At 42.8% G+C, this 19,473-nt stretch overlaps 1 protein-coding gene across 26 annotated transcripts in view; it reads right to left on the bottom strand.

Annotated features, from left to right (window-relative positions):
* The window catches only part of cacna1ab (calcium channel, voltage-dependent, P/Q type, alpha 1A subunit, b), a 106,226-nt gene that overhangs the window by 23,691 nt on the left and 63,062 nt on the right, over positions 1-19,473 (bottom strand). For 21 of the 26 annotated variants that reach the window (XM_035637384.2, XM_035637359.2, XM_035637365.2 and 18 more), the window contains 10 exons: positions 18,713-18,914; positions 18,433-18,597; positions 17,175-17,285; positions 16,694-16,777; positions 11,021-11,137; positions 10,849-10,914; positions 9,796-9,893; positions 9,549-9,699; positions 8,547-8,674; positions 7,185-7,281 (listed from right to left, as the gene is read on the bottom strand). In XM_035637384.2, coding sequence (XP_035493277.2) covers positions 7,185-7,281; positions 8,547-8,674; positions 9,549-9,699; positions 9,796-9,893; positions 10,849-10,914; positions 11,021-11,137; positions 16,694-16,777; positions 17,175-17,285; positions 18,433-18,597; positions 18,713-18,914 — 1,219 coding nt within the window. Of the gene's footprint in view, positions 1-3,432; positions 3,530-7,184; positions 7,282-8,546; positions 8,675-9,548; positions 9,700-9,795; positions 9,894-10,848; positions 10,915-11,020; positions 11,138-16,693; positions 16,778-17,174; positions 17,286-18,432; positions 18,598-18,712; positions 18,915-19,473 lie in introns of all 26 variants that reach the window. The other 5 variants (XM_035637360.2, XM_035637363.2, XM_035637371.2 and 2 more) reach the window with 2 other exon arrangements.

Genomic DNA, 19,473 nt, shown 5'->3' with positions numbered 1-19,473 from the left:
CAAAGCCCTCTACCCCCCAATTTCCCCCAATAACCCACTTTCACAATACAAGTAGCCGTGCATCCACGCAAAGAGAGTATCCTCAATCTAACTGGATCGATCCTACAGATTGACAGATTAATTTCTTATCGTTTAATATATATTTTTTGCACTCTCTCTATTTTTTTTTAACATTTGTGGTTCCCTTAATCACAGTCAAATTGGACAGCGAAGTATTTCATATGAGGTCAAGATCTCTCTCAATGCCAAACAGGTGCAGTGTCTTAAGGGGGACTCAGAGTTAGAAAGGAGTAGAGTTGTGGCATTCCCTGAAAGAAGAAAAAAAAAATCATAGAGAAGATCAAAAAGAGATGATTGATGTTCTGTCTGTTTTTTTGTTTTGGACCAACCAGACTTAGTAGGAGTAGTAGTAGTAGTAGTAGTAGTAGTATTGTAGGGTAAGGGGAGGGGGGTCTATCGAAGGGGACACATGGAAGGGACGGCAGTTAGTTGACCTAAACTAGGTGAAGCTAAGCTTGGTCATGAGATGTTGTTACAGATAAAAAGGGGGATGAGGAGGCAGAGGAGGAATCGTGAAAACACTGAAAGAGTAAAAAGAGGAATCGAGAGGAACGTGTTTCAGTCGGAAGGAACAGGGAGAAATTTGAGTGCATGTGTGCGGATGGAGAGGAAAGAGAAGAAAGAGGTAGGCTGTAGGTTACAGAACAAGACAAGAGATAAAGACGAGGACTAAAAACAACACTGACATAAGTTTACTAAGAGGAGGCCAAGGTCAAAAACCAAGCGATGCACCATTATCAAAACTACTTTTCCCCCGCTAAGGGTGAAACCCAGTGTCCACCAAAAGGAAGATCAAGAACTTTGCCTAAACATTAAGAAGGATCAGGGTGAAAAAGGTCGAAGACGTCTAACCTTGCCCTCTCTATTCTGACACAAAAAACCATGAGGACTTTCTGATCTCAAACGGGTCCTTCAGTGGACTTTTTATCCTCGCAGCGAAAAAATTCAATCAATGAACACTGGAAGGTTTTGATGGCTGAAGTATGCGATGCCAAGACAAGTTGACCTTCTGGAGAGGAAGAAGAAGAAGAAGGAACAGAAAGGAGAGGGAACGCAGAGACAGGGAAGGCTCGCATGAACAGAAGGGATATTCTGTGAAGAGAATGGAGATGATGCTGAAAGACAAGTGGAACGCAGAGGAAGAAGGACAGAGGAATGACAGAGAGAGAAAGGTTTGTAAGCTGAGAAGAAGGAGAAAGACAAAAATCTAAAACGAGAGAGAGAGAGAGAGACAGGAGTGAATGTGGTACTGACACCCAGATTCAGTGTTTGCAATATTTGATCAAAGTCATGAAGCGTTAGACTTATATACCTGCACCCTAGGTGCTGGACCATAGACTGTTCTCGGGCCGGAAAATGAAGCCAATGCGGAAGTGCCTGAAGCCTGTATTCTCTGGAATGACCAGCAGAGGGCGACTCCACTGGTTTGTTTTGTATAGTAAACATTTTCTTGAGGAGTTCATGGTTCGATCTCTAGTTTTAAGTCTTCTTCAATACGACATGATGTATGTTTTGTACATTATGGTCTAATTTACAGTCAAATAGACCATAAATACACCGTGGATACAGCGTGATTGACAGCTGGTAACGGTGCATTGCAGGTGTAGGTGGACATTCGGTGGACGAGCTCTCAAGTCAGAGCACACACCTCCATTTCTATGTCCCGTTTCAAAAAACCAACATGGCGCTGGACAAAATGCGAAACACGAGGCTTCAAATCGGAAGCTCACGAACCAAAAAGTGGAGATACAATTATTCTAGCTATATGATCAAAAGACATAGCTTGTGTAGCTCATGGTTACAGCTGATTCACAGGCCGTCTGCATCTGCGTTTGCTACGTTTCAGAACCTCTAGGCGTCACAAAAACACGTTGGGCAAAATTCTCTTAACGTGGCGAAAACACATAGTGATATCTTCTGGGTTGAATCTGGATGTCAGCGAGAAGGAGGACGACAGAGGGAGATAAGGAGACAAAATGGACGAGAAGACAAAGAGACAGCGAAATGCCGAAATGCTTGACCCAAGGTTTTCTGTTACCCCGGTGGTCCGAGGCACAAAGAGACGCTGACGTTTTCTTGGGTGTGTTAAAAAAAAAAAAGCATCTTGCAAAAAGACTCCCCGAAAAACTAGAAGGGCCAAAACTTCCATCCTTTTGTTTTGCAATATTACAATTTTTTTTGTGTGCACAGCGTGTACATGTGTGGCAATGTGTGTATGTGTGCACTACAGCGCCATCCACAGGAATGAGAGACTCAGAGGACCGAAGACAGACGCCCTCGCCGGTCCTTCTGTACCTGCATCGTAAGCAAGTAGTCGCACGGTGTGAATATATTACCCTGGTTGGAATAATCTCACTTTAGATGATTTAGATTTTGGATTCTACTCTGGAGATTTGCCTTATCAACAAACGATTCTGAGAAATAATGGCTTGTGTAAACTGTATATGTTTAAGACACGTATTGTCACAAAGAAAATAATCCGCTATGACCGCCACGCACCCGACCGGCGTTTACCTCGGGGGTCGATGGCGTCATTTGCAGGATGTAATGTTCACACAATAATCAGATCTGTGGCAAATATTGAGGAAAATATGGCCAGATATGAGCTTTAATTATATATATTTTTCCCCTAAAATTTGAGTTTTTATTTCACTTATGAACAGGATTAACATGGAAACTCTTTATATCTTATGTACTTATACAACAGGATGGAGTTAAATATGCAAACAGCAATTAAAGAATCTTTCTTTGTTCCTCAATTAGTTTATTTTTACGGAGAGTCAGATTCGTCTATTCTTTGTTTCTCTGACGACTTCGGGTGTGTGTTTACATGTGTGTGTGTGTGTGTGCGTGCGTCCGTGCAGGCTGCAGATGGACTGGCAAAGCCTCCTCTGTTCCCTCACTCCTGCGGCCTGACGGGACGGGACGGGGGAGGTAAAAAAAAGAAAGAAAGTAAGGACTGACTACCACTCCACTATGACTTCACTGCACGATGACAGAAGCCCATCCCTCCATCCCCGCGGTCGGAGAGAAGGAAGAGAGGACAGCGCTCACCACCACCACCACCACAACCACCACCACTAACAGACAATGAGGAGAAACACCGCTGGGAGGAGGGAGGCAGTGGGGTGGGGAGGAGGAGGAGGAGGAGTGATTGGAGAGGATGGAGGAGAAGGAGGAGAGGCCTCGGGGGAGAGGGAGGTTTCAGCAGGTGAGAGAGAGGAGAGGTTCTCCTCCCCCGGCGATGGGGAGGTCTGAGGACGGAGATGGGGGAAAGAGGGGAAGAAGAGAGTGATGCGGGGGCAGGGAGGAGCGAGAGAAGGAGGGAGGGGGTGGTCGTGGTGGAGGGGGTAAGGTGGGGGGCGAGTCTACCTTATAGGCGACCCGGGCGGGACACCTCTTCCCAAGGCCTAGCGGCGGACACATGTGTCTTAGCATCTGATACATGTCTGTGTAACTGATCCGGCCGCTGGGGTGGCCACAAACAAACACACACACACACACACACACACACACACACACACACACACACACGCACGCCAACACACACACACACACACACACAGACAGAACAAACGAAGACGGACGACGTTAACAACGAAAGAAAGAAAACACAGTGAAGGGTAGGGAGAGGGAGGACGGAGGGTAGGGAGGACGGAGGGTAGGGAGGACGCACAGAGGTGAGTTTCAGGGACGAAACACGAGGAGGAATAAAAAAAAGAGGAACAAGGAACAAGGAACCGACAAAGGAAAGGAAGAGGGGGAAGGAACAAATACACAGAGGTTATTGTTCTGATCGCTGTGGATATGTGGTTGCTGTGGTGAGAGACAGAGAGAAAGAAAGAGAAGGAGGCGGGGAGTGTGTCTCTTTGCTTCTACTCTGGAGTATATATCTCGTAACGTACGAGGGGGGGGGGGGGAGGAAGGGGGAGGGAGGTCGGGGAAGAGGGGAGGGCTGGGGGAGGAGGAGGAGTTATTTAGTTTAGTTAGTTGTTGAGATTCCGTTCTATGCGAGGTGAAAAGGGGATTTTTTTTTTTGTTTGTTTTCTTTTTGTTTTCGGTCCTCGCCCTCTTTCGCCGCTCGGATAGAACTGGCAGCGGAGCTTCTAGCAGGCAAAGAAAAGCACCGCTGCAGAGGTCGGAGTGAGTCACACGATGACAAGTCAATGCAGTCCGCTGCTGAGGCTGCGTGTCCACCAGGGACACCCCCCGCTCACAGCCGCAGCCTCCAGACGCTCATGGGAGGCCCCCGACTGTCGGAACAGCTGCTGCAGCTTTTTGGCTTTTTGGAAGGTCAGTTCACCCACATCAAGAAAAAAAAAGAAAAAAGAAAAAGTGATTTTCTAGGTCCACTCGCTGTGGGGTTTTTCTCGAAAAGCATGTGGAGACGAGGAGACGCTTTATTTCTCCACTGAAAATAACACAGAGACGAAAATGACCTCTTTAATCTCAAAAATGTTCCGACTTTATTCAGGAAAAAAGGTACGACTTTATTCTCAAAATTTTATGAATTCATTCTGGTAAAGTTACGACTTTATTCTCAAAATATTTTGACTTTATTCTCGTACATTTTTCGACTTTATTCTCATAAAATTATGACTTTTTTTCCCTGTAAAAGTACGACTTTATCCTCAAAATATTTTGAATTTATTCTTGTTAATTTACAAATTTAATCTCATAATATTATGACTTTTTCCCTTGTAATATTACTACTTTATCCTCAAAATATTTTAAATTTATTCTTGTAAATTTAAAACTTTAATCTCATGATATTATGACTTTTTTCCTTGTAATATTACTACTTTATCCTCAAAATATTTCGTATTTAATCTTGTAAATTTGCGACTTTAATCTCATAATATTTTGACTTTTTTCCTTGTAATATTACTTCTTTATTCTCAAAATATTCTGACTTTATTCTCATAAATTAACGTCTATATTTTCAAAGTCTCCAATTTTTCTTCTTCTCTCTATGTGGCCCTAATACTCCGTCGTACTACATCTGAATGTCTACGTATGTATTATACATTTTTTTAAATGGTCTGGGTGATCTGACCCCTTCGAACTTTTCTTCTTCTTCAAGCCAAAGTCTGCAGCATCTTGAAAAAAAGATCTCGACAGACGCACGTGACACGTCGTCACCGGTGATTCTTCCCACAAGCATCTGTCAGCACAGGATAGATATGAAGAGGAACAGATGCCTGGTGGACACAAGACCTTTTTCTTTTATTATGTCCAGAGCCCCTGCCCCCAACCACACACGCGCACACACACACACACACACACACACACACACACACACACACACACACACACACACACACACACACACACACACACACACACACACACACACACACACACACACACACACACACACACACACACACACAGCCCCTTAACTTCTTGAGAGCCATAAACAGAGCAGGTTCTGGCCGTATTATTATTATTACTATAATTATTATTATCATTATTATTATTATTATTATTATTATTATTATTTCAAAGTATTCCAGGTAAACTGTTACAGTAAGGACTCACACTCTGACACAAGTTGGCCGCTTACATAATGAATGCACACATGGGAGGTACAGTATTATCAATCAGGTTCTACAGTGTTTAATATACAGTGTTTAATATAAAAAATGGCCGAGGATGTTGTTTTTTTATTCGTACACTCTACGCGACACCGGGTCGTGAATTTAAAGATTTCAAATCTTATTTGTTTCTGCAGACGATTGTTTCAGGATCTTCAAGCTTAAAAGAAGAACGAAAGAAAGAAAATTCTGGGACTTTAGAGATATTTTTGTTGTGCATTGCTCCGCAGCATCGTTGTGCTGTGTGCATTCTTTATGAAGAGCTCGTAAAAGTGTTCATTCCTTGAATCCTTAAAGTCAGAATGTGTGGTGGCGATATTCAAGATTCAGGATTATTTCTTCTTTCTACAAAATACAATCACATGTAAAAACGTCATACAGCGACTTTAAAATGTAAGTGTCACGGCGCGTTCGACACGGGGGGCGTTCACCAACGTGCGCCACGGAGCCACGAGGATCTGCAGCCCGTTCACACACAACAGCAGCCGGTGGAGTTCGTGTCAACCGGCAGGATCGGCCGCGCGAGTGACGACAACAGAAGGCCGGATTTCGGGAAGAGCTCCTTCCCAATCGTCCCTTTTTCCTGAGCGCTTTCCCTCAACCTCAATGGGAATCGTCATGAGGTGGAGGAAAGGTGTAAAGGAGGATTCACAGGACTGAAGGAAAAGCCGACTCCACGTACAACTAAACTACGTCCTCATGCGACGGCGGATGTCGCGGCTTTCCCTAAGTCCTATCAGTCGTCCTTTACACCTTTCCTTGACCTCGCGACGTTTTCCACTGAGGTCAATGAATAGTAGACAGGAAAAAGACAACAGGATGGACGATCCCAATCCAACCCCTTGGAGCTCTTCATGACGCAACGCCTGGAGAACACCGGCCTGGGCGAACAGCCGTGAGCGGATTCAGACCGAGCACCTCTCTGCGTATGACTCCACGCTAGAGTAGACCCCTCACCCACATAACCCATCACCCATCACCCAAACAAGAACAATGCATCGACCATGTTTTTCTTTCTGCCCAGGCATAAATGAGACAGCAAGCAGAACTCAAAGGCGGTGGCCGACCGGAGTCCGGCCTCTACTTCACTTCACACTGACGTAAAACCTGAACACGTCAGTGTCACCTTCCCAGCGTTTCGGTCGAGGAGACAATAGCGAGTGCAGTGCACCACCTCATGCTTCACACACCACTACCGGTGCGTGCGTGCGTGTGTGCGTATAAGAGTGTGTGTGTGTGTGTGTGTGAGTGTGTGTCGGCATCTTCTGCATTGTCCCAAACATTCTCATTGTCATGTCAGAATGCATATACACAACAGAACCCAGAAAAAAATCATAATGATTTAATGAAATGAGAGTAAAACTTAATAATGCAAAAAAAAACAACAAAAAAAACGTTCAAGTAGGAAAGAATTTGTTCTAAGAGTGATAAAAAAGAAAAAGAAAAAGAAGAGCGACATTCATTCCAGTCTCTTAAGAGGCGAGCAGGTTGTGTTTGAGTTTGTGCTTTAGGGGTTTTGGTCCAAACCTTGCAGGCCACCCTATGTGGGCATTTCTTGCCAAGGCCCAGGGGAGGGGAGATAACTCGCAATAAACTGTACATATCCTTATAATGTATGCGCCCGCTGCAAGAGAAATACAAGGAGGGGAGGTTAGGAGAGAGGGAACACACAGGTCACAGAAAGAGAGAGAGAGAGAGAGAGAGAGAGAGAGCAGGAGATACGAGGATAGAGAAGAAGAAAAAGGGTAGAAAAGGAGAGTACATTTATTTACACTGAGAAAAAGAAGTGTAAGACGCCTTCGGTTCATGCATGCTCACACACACGGGCGTAGCACTGGGGGGGGGGGACTACCCAGGGCCCAAGGGTGGGGGGGGGGGGGGGGGGGGGGGGGGGGGGGGGCTGGAAAGCCTGGAATTAAAAGTTGTTGTTTTTTTAATTCTAAGTAATTAGTGTCATAACATTAATTATAAAATGGCGTGTATTTTGAAAAATAGTGGAGGGCCAGCTAATCTACTGACCCTTGACTTCGTCATGTCTTCCCTCAAGAAAGTAAAGTCTGGGTCCCAGAGGAGAAAAGACAGAAAAGAAAGAGAGGAAAAACAAACCGAGGGAAAACAAATTGTGAATTAATTTCTTTCAAAAGAATGGTGAGCTAGCTATTAGAAAACTCCTACTACGACAGCTCGCTAGCAGCTACCTAGCTGAGATCGACACAGCTGCTATTGCTAGCTAGCTAGCTAACTGTAGCTTTTACTACCTGAATACAGTAGGAGTTAGCTAGCTAGCTACTATAAGAACACACACACAGTATCACCACAGAGACTGCTTATGTGTAGGGCCCAGAATTTGGTGCTACACCCCTGCTCACACACACACACACACACACACACACACACACACTTCTTACAGAGGGGAGGAAGAGGAAGAGGAGGAAGGTTACATTCATCTCAGCTGTGCACAGTTTTTTGAGAAAGAAAGCTGAATACGTTAAAGGAAGAACGAGAGCAAGAAGAAGAGAAAGTTGGAAAGTTCTTTTTTATGTAAACTCTTGTGTCGCCACATGATGCGACTTCCTGTTTCATCGTCAACATTCGATGGCAACATGATATCGCGACACGTAGTGTTTTGCCCCCGTTTTTTTTTCGTGGACGGGGAGAGAAGGTCAAGGGTTAAGAGTCACTTTACATTCAGCAGGAAAGTGTCCAAAAGTGTGTAGACACATCTAATGTCTTCTAGTAGAGTTTGTAAAGTGTATTTGCTGCTTCACATGTGTATTTCTGCTCCTGCATTGTTCTGTGTGATCTCTACAGTGTGTGTGTGTGTGTGTGTGTGTGTGTGTGAAGGAAGAGAGTGTGTGTGTGTGTGTGTGTGTGTCAGACGCTACTCACCAGGCGGCGGGGTCGTACTCGGCCCATATCCTTACGTACTCGTCCAGGTGATGCGGCCCCAGGATGGAGGAGTCTCTGGTCAGGTACTCAAAGTTGTCCATGATCACAGCCACAAACAGATTCAGCATCTGGAACAACGAAGGGACGAGGCGAAAGACTCTCACACGGCGGCAAAAGCTTTTCTCGTCAAGATATTTAAAGCCCCAGTGTGTGATTTTTTGTAATTTTCTGGCGGCATCTGGTGCTAAAGTTGCAAACCGAAACCAACTGAGTGACCGACAGGGGACACTTTATGGTGGCGCACCACCAATTCAAAAATTAAATGCGTATGTGATGTATTCTGGAGCGTTTAGTTCAACAACCGTATTCAACACGACGTAGAAACATGGAGACTCAGACGGAGGTCGGGTCCACCTCATGGAACTATATTTAACTCATTCAGAGATGACCAAAAACATTGGTTCTTTGTTGCAGGTGATAATACATATATGAACACATAGTTATGGACAATATGTTACATTTCTGTGAATAAGTACTTCTAATTATTACACACTGAAAATAATTTTAATTAATTTTTAATCTTTAAATAATCAAAACGCAGGAAAATCCCAGGACCACCAATTATTCCCTTGTGGCCAGCTGCAGTACTGCAACATTCCCAGTTCTCTGCATTCCAAGCAGTGGCCCCCCCATTGACAATGAGTAATAAAAACATGACTATGGTACAATCATTCGTTTCGTGAGTGAGAAAATGAATATTTTGTGTTTCAAAAAAACTATGTCTGAGCATTATTTTAATATCTCAGCTAAGGAGTTTTTGTTTGATTGTTTGTCAGCAAGATTACGCAAAAACTACCACACGGATTACCAGGAAACTTTGTGGAAGGATGGGACGTGGGCCCAGAAAGAACCCATTGGATGTTGGCGCGGATCCAGGGAGTTTGTTTTTTCTTTTTAACATTTTTGGTTGACATCTTAAAATTCTGTGTTTTTGTCTCTTACCAGGAAAGAGCAGAGGAAGATGAAGGAGACAAAGTAGGTGTAGGCGAAGGTGCTGCCACACTCGTGTTCTGTGTTCCCCGAGGCCGGGTCGCACTCCTTGCTGCCCAGGCAGGCCAACATGATGTCATGCCACGCCTCCCCGGTAGCGCTCCTGCACGAGGGGAAACACACGAGTAAATGATAAAGTAGAGAGACAGGAGGAGGAGAGGAAGAAGAAGAAGAAGAAGAAGAAGCTGGAGGAACTGACCTGAAGAGCAGCATCAGGGCCATGATGAAGGTTCTGAAGTTGTTGTGCTCATTGATGGCACTTGCTCCCTCCTCGTCGAGTGCCAGGTTACCAAACAACTACACACACACACACACACACACACACACACACACACACACACACACACACACACACACACACACACACACACACACACACACACACACACACACACACACACACACACGAGGATGAAACAAGGCCAATGTTATTTCTACTTATGTATTTTTATTGTAATAGTTTTATGTCGATATCGTACTCTCTACTACCCTGAAACCTCTAGTTACTTGACAGATGTCGATTTTAAAGAGTAAATCTATAACTGTCCAACAATATTTAAAATAGCTACCGTTACAACCACTCACAACATTGAAATGTTGCTTATTATTGTCCTATTCAATATGACAATATACTTGTATAACTCTGAATACATGAGACGTCATTAAAATTTTAACACTTATAAACACTTTTTTTTTAAAATACTGGACTTTAACTTGCAACGTTGTTCTTTTAGATGGTGCATCGGTACTTTTTCTTAAAGGAGACGCATTATGCTCATATTCAGGTTCATAATTCTAATGTGGGTTATGACCTGAAAAGGTTCACACGTTCTAATGTTCTGTCTGATACGCTTGGTTTTTAAGCTCCTGTCTCTTTAAGAGCCCCCTCCACCCCGATGAGAGCCCAGTCTGCTCTGATTGGCGAGCTGGCTCCACTCTGTCGTGATTGGTCAGCGGCTTCCAGCTTCCTCACTTTACCCGGCTTCGTTGGGGGCGTGTCAGACCTCTGTAACATCGGAAGTACCGGCCGGACTTCTGACGAGGCATTTCAGGAGCGCCAGGAGCAGAGTTCACCGCCGACTCTCGGCTTTTTAACTTTTCGCAGGAACTTTTACTTACACCCCAAAAAAAATCTATAGAGGAAAGGAAAAATCTAAAAAAAAGCATAATGTGTCTCCTTTAAGTACAAACCTGAAGGCACTTCTTGCCCCCTTGATTTTGAGACTCCAGATATCTAACGGTCGGCACTCACCTGCATTCCGATAATGGCGTAGATGAAGAAGAGCATGGCGATGAGCAGACACACGTAAGGCAGCGCCTGTCAAGAGCGGGAAAAAAGCAGCAAACGCTTCGTTAGAGTCGCGATGCGCGCCGCGGTTCGACAGCACGTACGTTCCTGCGAGCGGCTGGCAACGACCGGACACCTTGAAGGACTGGACGAAGGTCCACAGCAGGATGCGGATGGTCTCCCCCTGCCGCAGCAGCTTGATGAGGCGAGCCGCCCTGAACAACCTCAGGAAGCTCAGGTTGATGAAGTTGTTCTGCGGCGGAGAGGGAGCAGGGAAGAAAGTCAGTCGCAGGCAGAGGAATAACCTGCGCAGCAAATCTCTCTCTCTAGCAAACACAAAAAACGAATAAAACAACAGCGGAGGAAAGAGAGGAGAGGAGAGAGAGAGAGAGAGAGAGAGAGAGAGAGAGAGAGAGAGAGAGAGAGAGAGAGAGAGAGATGGGGGAGGAGGAAGTCAAAATCAACAAAACTTTACCACGTAACATAATGACACTGAGCAGATACAAGTATAAATGAGAGAGAGAGAGGAAACGTCCGAAGACAAATAAAAAGAAAAGAAGGAAAAAGAGAGGAAATAAGGAAAAATCATAACTCAAAGAGACTAAAGGTCATCATCCAATCTGGTACAGCAGATTTTTTTTTTTTTTTAAGAGAACCAAATGCACTGATCTTTGAGGGAGGGGGAGGAGGAGGAGGGGGGGGGGGGGCAGGCCACACGAGATGGAGCACACTGCACTGTGCATGTCAACCACACACACACACACACACACACACACGACACGCACACACACACAAAAGAGCATGGCTTAGCGTCTTATTTCAATAAAATTCTTTTAGATTATCGTTTTATTAATCATTGTGTCGGCATCCGACTTGGATCCAGCTCCACGAATCGCCGACTTTGACCTTCGCTAAAACTCCACGCCATCGCACAGTTTTAGTTTCCGTGTCTTTGTATTTTTTGTATTTTTTTTTTTGCATTTTCAAACGCAAGCTTTACAGTTTCAGATTCCTCGTGCGCTTTAACCCGCATCATCGTGGGCCGCTGACGCTCACCGATCCCTGCAGTGTACGAAAGAGTCTAGCGCAGATCTTCTCAACCACTGGGCCCATGAGTGCCCTCTAGTGGGCCGCAAAATGTTTTCAGGTTGAAGTTCACAAAAAAAAAAAAAAAAATTCAGTTAAGTTGATTAATCTAATAATGTGATGGCACTTGGATGCTCAAATTATATAACGTTTGTGAACGATTATTAAAATAGTAAATTGTTAATTCTATTAGCTCACTTGGTAGCGCCGGTGCCACATGTTCAGAGGCTTGAGTCCTCCTGCAGCGAATACTGTCCTGTCAAATAAAGGCTTAAAAAATGCCCCCCCCCCAAAACATATCTTCAAAAATGTATCGCTGTGTGTGTTCTCATCAAACTACGTCATCAACTTACGACACTCGGTTTGTCGACAGGTAGCCTAAGCAAGCTGAGCGGTAGGTTGTGGAGTGGCGAAGGATGGGAAAGTTCCTGAAGCGAAAAAACGATGACGGTGGCGACGTTACTATTTCACCTAAAAATGTTAAACGTGTGCGTACATAAATTGGTATTATATATGGTTTTGTCAATGGAGGTGACGACGCAGAGCCGAAAAAGCCCAACCTGTGCCTTGACGCTGTCGAATGAGGCATATGATAGAGAAAATTAGCCCAAATAATTTGGGATCCTTTTTTAATGGGTCCCGTTGCAAGTATGAATAGGTGGGCCTTGACGTAGAAAAGGTTGAGAACCCCTGGTCTAGGGTCACTTCCAGAGGTCACAATTAGAATCAAAATGAATGATTCTCTGGGCTGGAAACAAGTCGAGAAGCCTTGTCAATAAAGTTTTGGAACAAAATTGAATGCAGAACAGCCAAACTCCCCGGTAAGGCCCCTGGCACTTTGTGGTTGACAGGCAAAGCAGGAGGAGGAGGAGGAGGAGGAGGAGGAGCGTGAGGAAGGAGGCAGGAGCGACTAGCAGTCAGCCTCAGTGCAGGCATGGCTTGGCAGCATACTGGTTTGAGGACAGAACTGGCCTACATGCAGACCAGTAGGGGGCAGCGGGTTTGCCGAGCACATCACGAACTCCGATTCAGACGTTCACTGAATTTAGTTGAACTAAGAGTGTGAGATCACTGTCCCCCCCCCCCCCCCCAGTTTGCATAAGAGTGAGAAAAATTAACAGAAACCAGTGCGGTTAGATACTAACTGCTATTGTTGTCATGGTAACACAAATACTGCATATTCCTATGAGCTGCTGCAACGAGTACGAAATGATGGTTTATCTTCTTGCTCTTTAATTAAAATGATGCTGCAGGTAATTGGTGAAAAGAAAGACGACAACAGCATCAAACACTCAAATACCCAATAAACCAGATTTAACCTTAAAGCTACAGTGGGTAATTTTGTAATTTTCTGGCGGCATCTGTTGGTAAAGTTGCAAACCGCAACCAACTGAGCGACCGACAGGGGACACTTTATGGTGGCGCACCGCTGATTCCATTTCCGGTAGCGCAGAAAATTCTACGCGACTGCCACGTATTCTGGACTGTTTTCAACACGACTTAGAAACATGGAGACTCACATGGAGGTTGAATCCACCTCATGGAACTATATTTAACTCATTCAGAGTTGATTATACATATATGAAGACATAGTTACGGACAATATATTAAATTTCTGTGAATAGGTTCTTCTAAATATTACACACTGTAGCTTTAAGCACGTCACCAAAGGGGCCTAATATGAAAGTTATGTTATCCACATTAAAAACTAATCTAAATAACGAATCCACCTGGAATTCCAGAATTACTGCGGCCAGGATTTTTTTTATACAGATCAAAACACGATCAGATGAAATATATTTATTCTTTAGTTTTCTAGGGAACTGAATAAGTGTGTGTGTGTATTATCATAATAATGAACTTCTCTCTGTCGTCAAGTGTTTTTAAAGGTGGTCATCATCCAGAGAAGCGCATGCACTCGTGGGTCAAGGGTTAAGTCATGGGGGAGAGGGTGACAGTGGGGGGGGGGTGTTCAGGGGCACACATGACCAATGACGATGCAGCAGAAAGCTTTGAGAGATAAATTACAAACCAACCAGATTCTACATGTGCGAAGATGTAGAAAGATGAATGGGGAGGAAGTGGGGGTTTTTTTTTGTAAGTTGTGAGTGGGTGAGACATTTTTTGGGGGGGTGGGTGCGGTGGGGTGGTGGTGTTTGGTCGTGTGTTATATTGGACGGGGGCATGGGGGCCAAACGCACACCATCATGATATTCATCATCATCATCAGCATCATCATCAGATTCATCACAGCACCACCACCACATGTCATGGCGCAGCACGGATGGAGAACACGATGAAGGATTTCATAGTGCATTTTGATTGGATGGATTTTTTTTTATATCAGAGGAGGTGGAGGGAGTGGGAGGGGCGTAGTGCGCCAACAAAGTAGAGAGGAGTAAAGAAAGCATGTAAAGAGATAGGAGAGGAAGACGGAGTCATTATGGGTGTCGTTAAAAAAGGCAGTGAAAACACAACTTTAAGTCAACAACAACAACAACAACAAGTTAGTGAGCGACATCACGGTACAGTTGGTTCAGCCCCTCTTTGACGCCAGCGCGATTAGAAATCTGGTTCCAAACTGAAGCATTTCAAGGTCCAAACATTTGCAGTATCTGTACAATATTTCTATATAATTTTTCTGTGTTTATATATTTATTTATAGATAAATTATAAGATATGTAAGATATTTATTTCTTATATTATAAGAAATACAAATGTAAAAAAAGAAAGAACTGCAAAACTATAAAAGATTGTACATAAAATTGTGCAAGTAGGGTTTTTTGGAATTGTGTAACAAGGTATGAGCTCAGTATGTCGTTTTAAATTATGGGATTTACCCTGATTGAAGTGTTTTGAGACCAAAAAACTTTTTTTCCCCTTGATTTGATTTGTTGTTATCTTGCGGCTGTCAATCAAGTGAGTAAAAAGTTAAAGAGACAAGTGTTTATTTAAAAACTTTTTTCCAAAAAGTAACAATGCAACCAGTCAACAAATGAAGTCAACATGTGCTCATTAGCCCGTGCTAACAGTAGCTTCTTAACGTGATGTGCAAAGATCGAACGAGCGAGACTGACCGGCAGGTTCGCTGCTACGAGCCGACACCGAGCGCTGGACAGAAAATCGATTGGACGTCTGACACAATCAGCTCACAGTCGAAAGCAGCAGCTGATGTCAGTTAACGTCACACAGAGCTAAGACGCTAGCAGCTGGGGGGGGGGCGTCTTAAATCATATGAAAACGGCAGCGATTGGCGCTAATTAGCACAGTTACCGCTAATCTTGTCGGTGTGAATTGGACGAAGACTTCAGAACAAAGTCCGAGAGGTTCGATAGACATAATGCGAAACGCAACTCGTTACTACTCAGTGGCTGAACAACAGAGAGGGGCTGAAAGTACTACAGAATTCCTCAAATATAGAGTTTCATTCCAGTTATCACATTAAGCTCATATGTATAAAATAAAACACAGACAAAACAGCTAACAGTGAGATAAACATGAGTATGTTTATACACATTAAAGGTACAACCTGATTGGTGACTGGTGCAAAGAGCCATTCAACCCAAAGCATAAGACGGTCTGGTCTCAACTCTTAATTTGAGCTTTGAACATATTTGGAGTGCGGAGCTTTGGGGTTGACGCAACGTTTGCGGTCAAATTGTGAGAGCGGTTTCGCTCCATACAGAGAAATTTGAAGAATTTGTGGTGGAAATATTGTCGTGAAATGTTACCAAGTACCGGATGAATAATGTCAGCGTCACGTCTTTTAGAATTCTGAATGGATTTCAGAACAATATCGTCCACAGAACAATGTATAAACACCACGTAGACACACACACACACACACACAGATACAAGCTAATCTCTCTGTCAATCTCGTTAGCATCAGAAATGCATATAGCCAGATCAAACTCAGAAGATTTGAAATAATCACAAGGGAACAAAAAACAGTATATATATATATATATACAGTATATATACGTATATAGTATTATAAGTTTATACTGGGAACTGCTCAAAACCTTTGCAAAACAAAGTATGATCCTACCACAGTGGCAAGCTAGTTTAGCTTAGCGCACAGATAGAAAACAGCTGTAAACAGCTAGCATGGCTCCGTTCTGTTGGTACGAAATTAGCCACCAGCACCTGTAAAGATCACTGACTACCATGTTTCATCTTGTATTTTTTTACAAAGTGTAAAAAAGACAAACTGGTGTGGGTTTTGTTGCAGGATTATTTCTTGGGCGTTGACACATAACTAGCATAGACTTCACAGAAGTCAAAGAGCCCGCTAGGCGGATTTCGTTTGTGTTCTCTGTGTGTGTGTGTGTGTGTGTGTCTACATGATGTGATGAACACTGGTTTTCAGGTGTCAACTAATTGACCTCAAAGAAAAATGTAACATACTGGCAGTTTTAGGTGGGTGCTACTTCATTAAATTTATCAAATAGTTTTTCATGGTTGCCTCTACAAATTTTAATTCTGGGTGTTTGCACTTTCAGTAAGGTTCACTTTACGAAGCCAATAAGAAAGGTGGTCAAGTCCTCAACAACAATTATATCGGGCGACTCCTGTGAAGTTATGTAAAGCGTAAATTTAGGGACACACAACAAGGCAGATGTTTCCTGATGAGTCCAGCAAAACCAGTTTCACAGTAAAAAAAAAAACCAATCTACTGGTGTTCAGCTGTGTGATTGGGAACAAATACCCAAAAAGCACTTACCCAAATTTCTGTCACTAATATGTCGGTGATGCTTCCGAGGACGGACACAAAATCAAAAATGTTCCAGGCGTCTCTGAAGTAATTCTGTCGGGAAAGAAGAGAAAAGTTTGAGGAGCGAGAGAAGTTTACAGGTAGCCGAACGCCCCCCCTCCTCAAACTGAGTCCGGGGGGGCATCGAGGGACACGGCCCCCGAGAGCCAATGGTGGTGTTGTTACCACGGAGACAGGCTGGAAGGAGGCCCGATAGCGTGACTCGCTGTGCAAGCAACACAAGTACGTTCCGGGTTGTTCGGGGACAGAGAGAACACGCTGTAGATCTGTCTACCGAAAATAACCCGCTTCATAAATGAATAATGGGATGAAACACACGAAGCATATAGACCCACTGACGGAATGTGTGTGTGTGTGTGTATGTGTGTGTGTGTAGGTGGTTTGTGGATCTTGTCATGTTCATGGTTCTTCTTCTTTTCGGTCTTCTTACCAGAGGGCCGAAAGCGATGATCTTGAGGACCGACTCCATGAAGAAGAAGGTGGTAAACACGATGTTGAGGTACTTCAGGACGTCATAGTAGGTTGTTGACGCACCGTCGAACTGTGGACACGTGCGTGAAACAGGCACAGAAAAGGAATGACAACAAAATTAGGGGCCTCCAATTAACCTGAAGCTGCAAATCTCCAGAGTGTGGATGAACGCCAACCAACACAGACACAAGAAGAACAATGCGAACTCCACTTCTTCAAGTCGAGTTTGGCGACAGTGCTAAAAGCAAATAAAGAAATTGCCTCTTGAAATGATTGGTTGTTCAGAGAGACACCAAACAGTCGGCTTTGTTGTAGAAAAGTTGGGAAATTAGTGCCCGAGACAAGAAGCCAAACGTGAGGTTTTTTTTAAAAATTCTGACCAGATTTTGTATTTGCTCAGGACAAAGGACTGTTTGTCTCTTGAAATCTTTGGAAAGTTACTCTGTGGTTGTAAGACACCATGTCTTATTTTATAATCTTTACATGGAGAATAAAAAGTCATGATGTGAACACAACAAGCTATCAAAACCCTTGCTTCTTTATAATAACAATAATAATAATAATGACAATAATGACAATAATAATAATAATAATAATAATAATAATAATAATAATAATACATTATATATAAATAGCGCTTTTCAGGGACTCAAATTTGCTTTATCATGAAACAAATATTAACAATATACAAATATTTGTTGCTAGAGCTTTTTTCTTGTCATAACAGAATATTTACCTGCAAAGAAAAATAATCTCTCTATGATTGCGAGACAACTTTGCATTAGAAATAATTACAGGCAATTTTCAGATTTGTTTTAATTCCAATGTTGTCGTCTTTTTTATATTAAATTAAAAAATGTATTTAGCAAATTGTAAAGCTTATATACACTAGGGCTGCAACTAACGATTATTTTCATAATCGATTAATCTGTTGATTATTTTCTCGATTGTTGTTTGGTTAAGAAAATGGTGAAAAATGTCCATCTTGTTTCCCAAACCCCCAAGACGATGTTTTGTTTTGTCCACACACCAAATATATATGATATATTCACTGTCACAGAGGAGCAAAGAAACCAGAACATATTCACATTATAAGAAGCTGATATCGGAGAAATTTGAATTTTTTTCTCCGTAAAAATTACCAATTACCAATTAAACGATTAACAATGGAGAAACATGTCACGTTGATGCAACGTGTGCCAGAGTCGGACTCGTACCTTCATCATGAGGACGATGGTGTTGAGCGCGATCAGAGCCATGATGCTGTACTCGAAGGGCGGCGACACCACAAACTGCCACATGCGATACTGGAAGCTCAGTTTGTTCTTCGGCATGTGGCGCGTCAGAGGCCTGGCGTTTATGGCAAAATCTATACAGGCTCTCTGAAAGGGGAGAGGAGGGTGGTTGTTGTTGTGTTTTTACATTTTTCATTAAGTCTTCGAGAAGCTTGGAAAACAGTAAAAGAGGCCACAGTTGAAAATTCCCCACAAATCTCACCTCATTCTTTTCTAAGCTGTAATCCTCCATCATCTTATCCCCCTGTTCCTGGAAGGTGATGATGATGAGAGCCACGAAGATGTTCACGAAGAAGAAGGGGAAGACAACGAAGTACACCACGTAAAAGATGGACATTTCCATCCTGTAACCTGGGCTAGGGCCCTGATTCTCATAGGTGGAGTCCACTGAGTGCTTTAACACCCTGCAGGGGGGAAGAAGTACATTAGAACAAAACATGAACACATGTATTTACAAGTTTATGTCCCTGCAAACGGAGAATTTCTTTTAACGTACACTGACGCTTTATTTTAGATTTATTTTTTTTGCGTCGGTATTGAATAATAAAAATGCAACTGAATATTTGAATTTCAATTTGTGTCACATTGACAAAATTATTAATGATTACGCTAATATATATTAGTACAGAATCAAATACATTCAGAAATAATTCTGCAATATTAGAATATTCTGTTTAAATTGTATATATTCTGTTCACAGTGTATATGTTCTGTTTACATTGTATATATTCTGTTCACATTGTATATATTCTGTTTAAATTGTATATATTCAGTTTACATTGTATATATTCTGTTTACATTGTATATATTCTGTTCACATTGTATATATTCTGTTTAAATTGTATATATTCAGTTTACATTGTATATGTTCTGTTTACATTGTATATATGCTGTTCACATTGTATATATTCTGTTTAAATTGTATATATTCAGTTTACATTGTATATGTTCTGTTTACATTGT

The sequence above is a fragment of the Scophthalmus maximus genome, chromosome 8 (assembly GCF_022379125.1).
Source record: "Scophthalmus maximus strain ysfricsl-2021 chromosome 8, ASM2237912v1, whole genome shotgun sequence".
Taxonomy (NCBI): Eukaryota; Metazoa; Chordata; class Actinopteri; order Pleuronectiformes; family Scophthalmidae; genus Scophthalmus; species Scophthalmus maximus.
The sequence above is the reverse complement of the archived record's forward strand: the minus strand, read 5'-3'. Positions and strand labels throughout refer to the sequence as shown.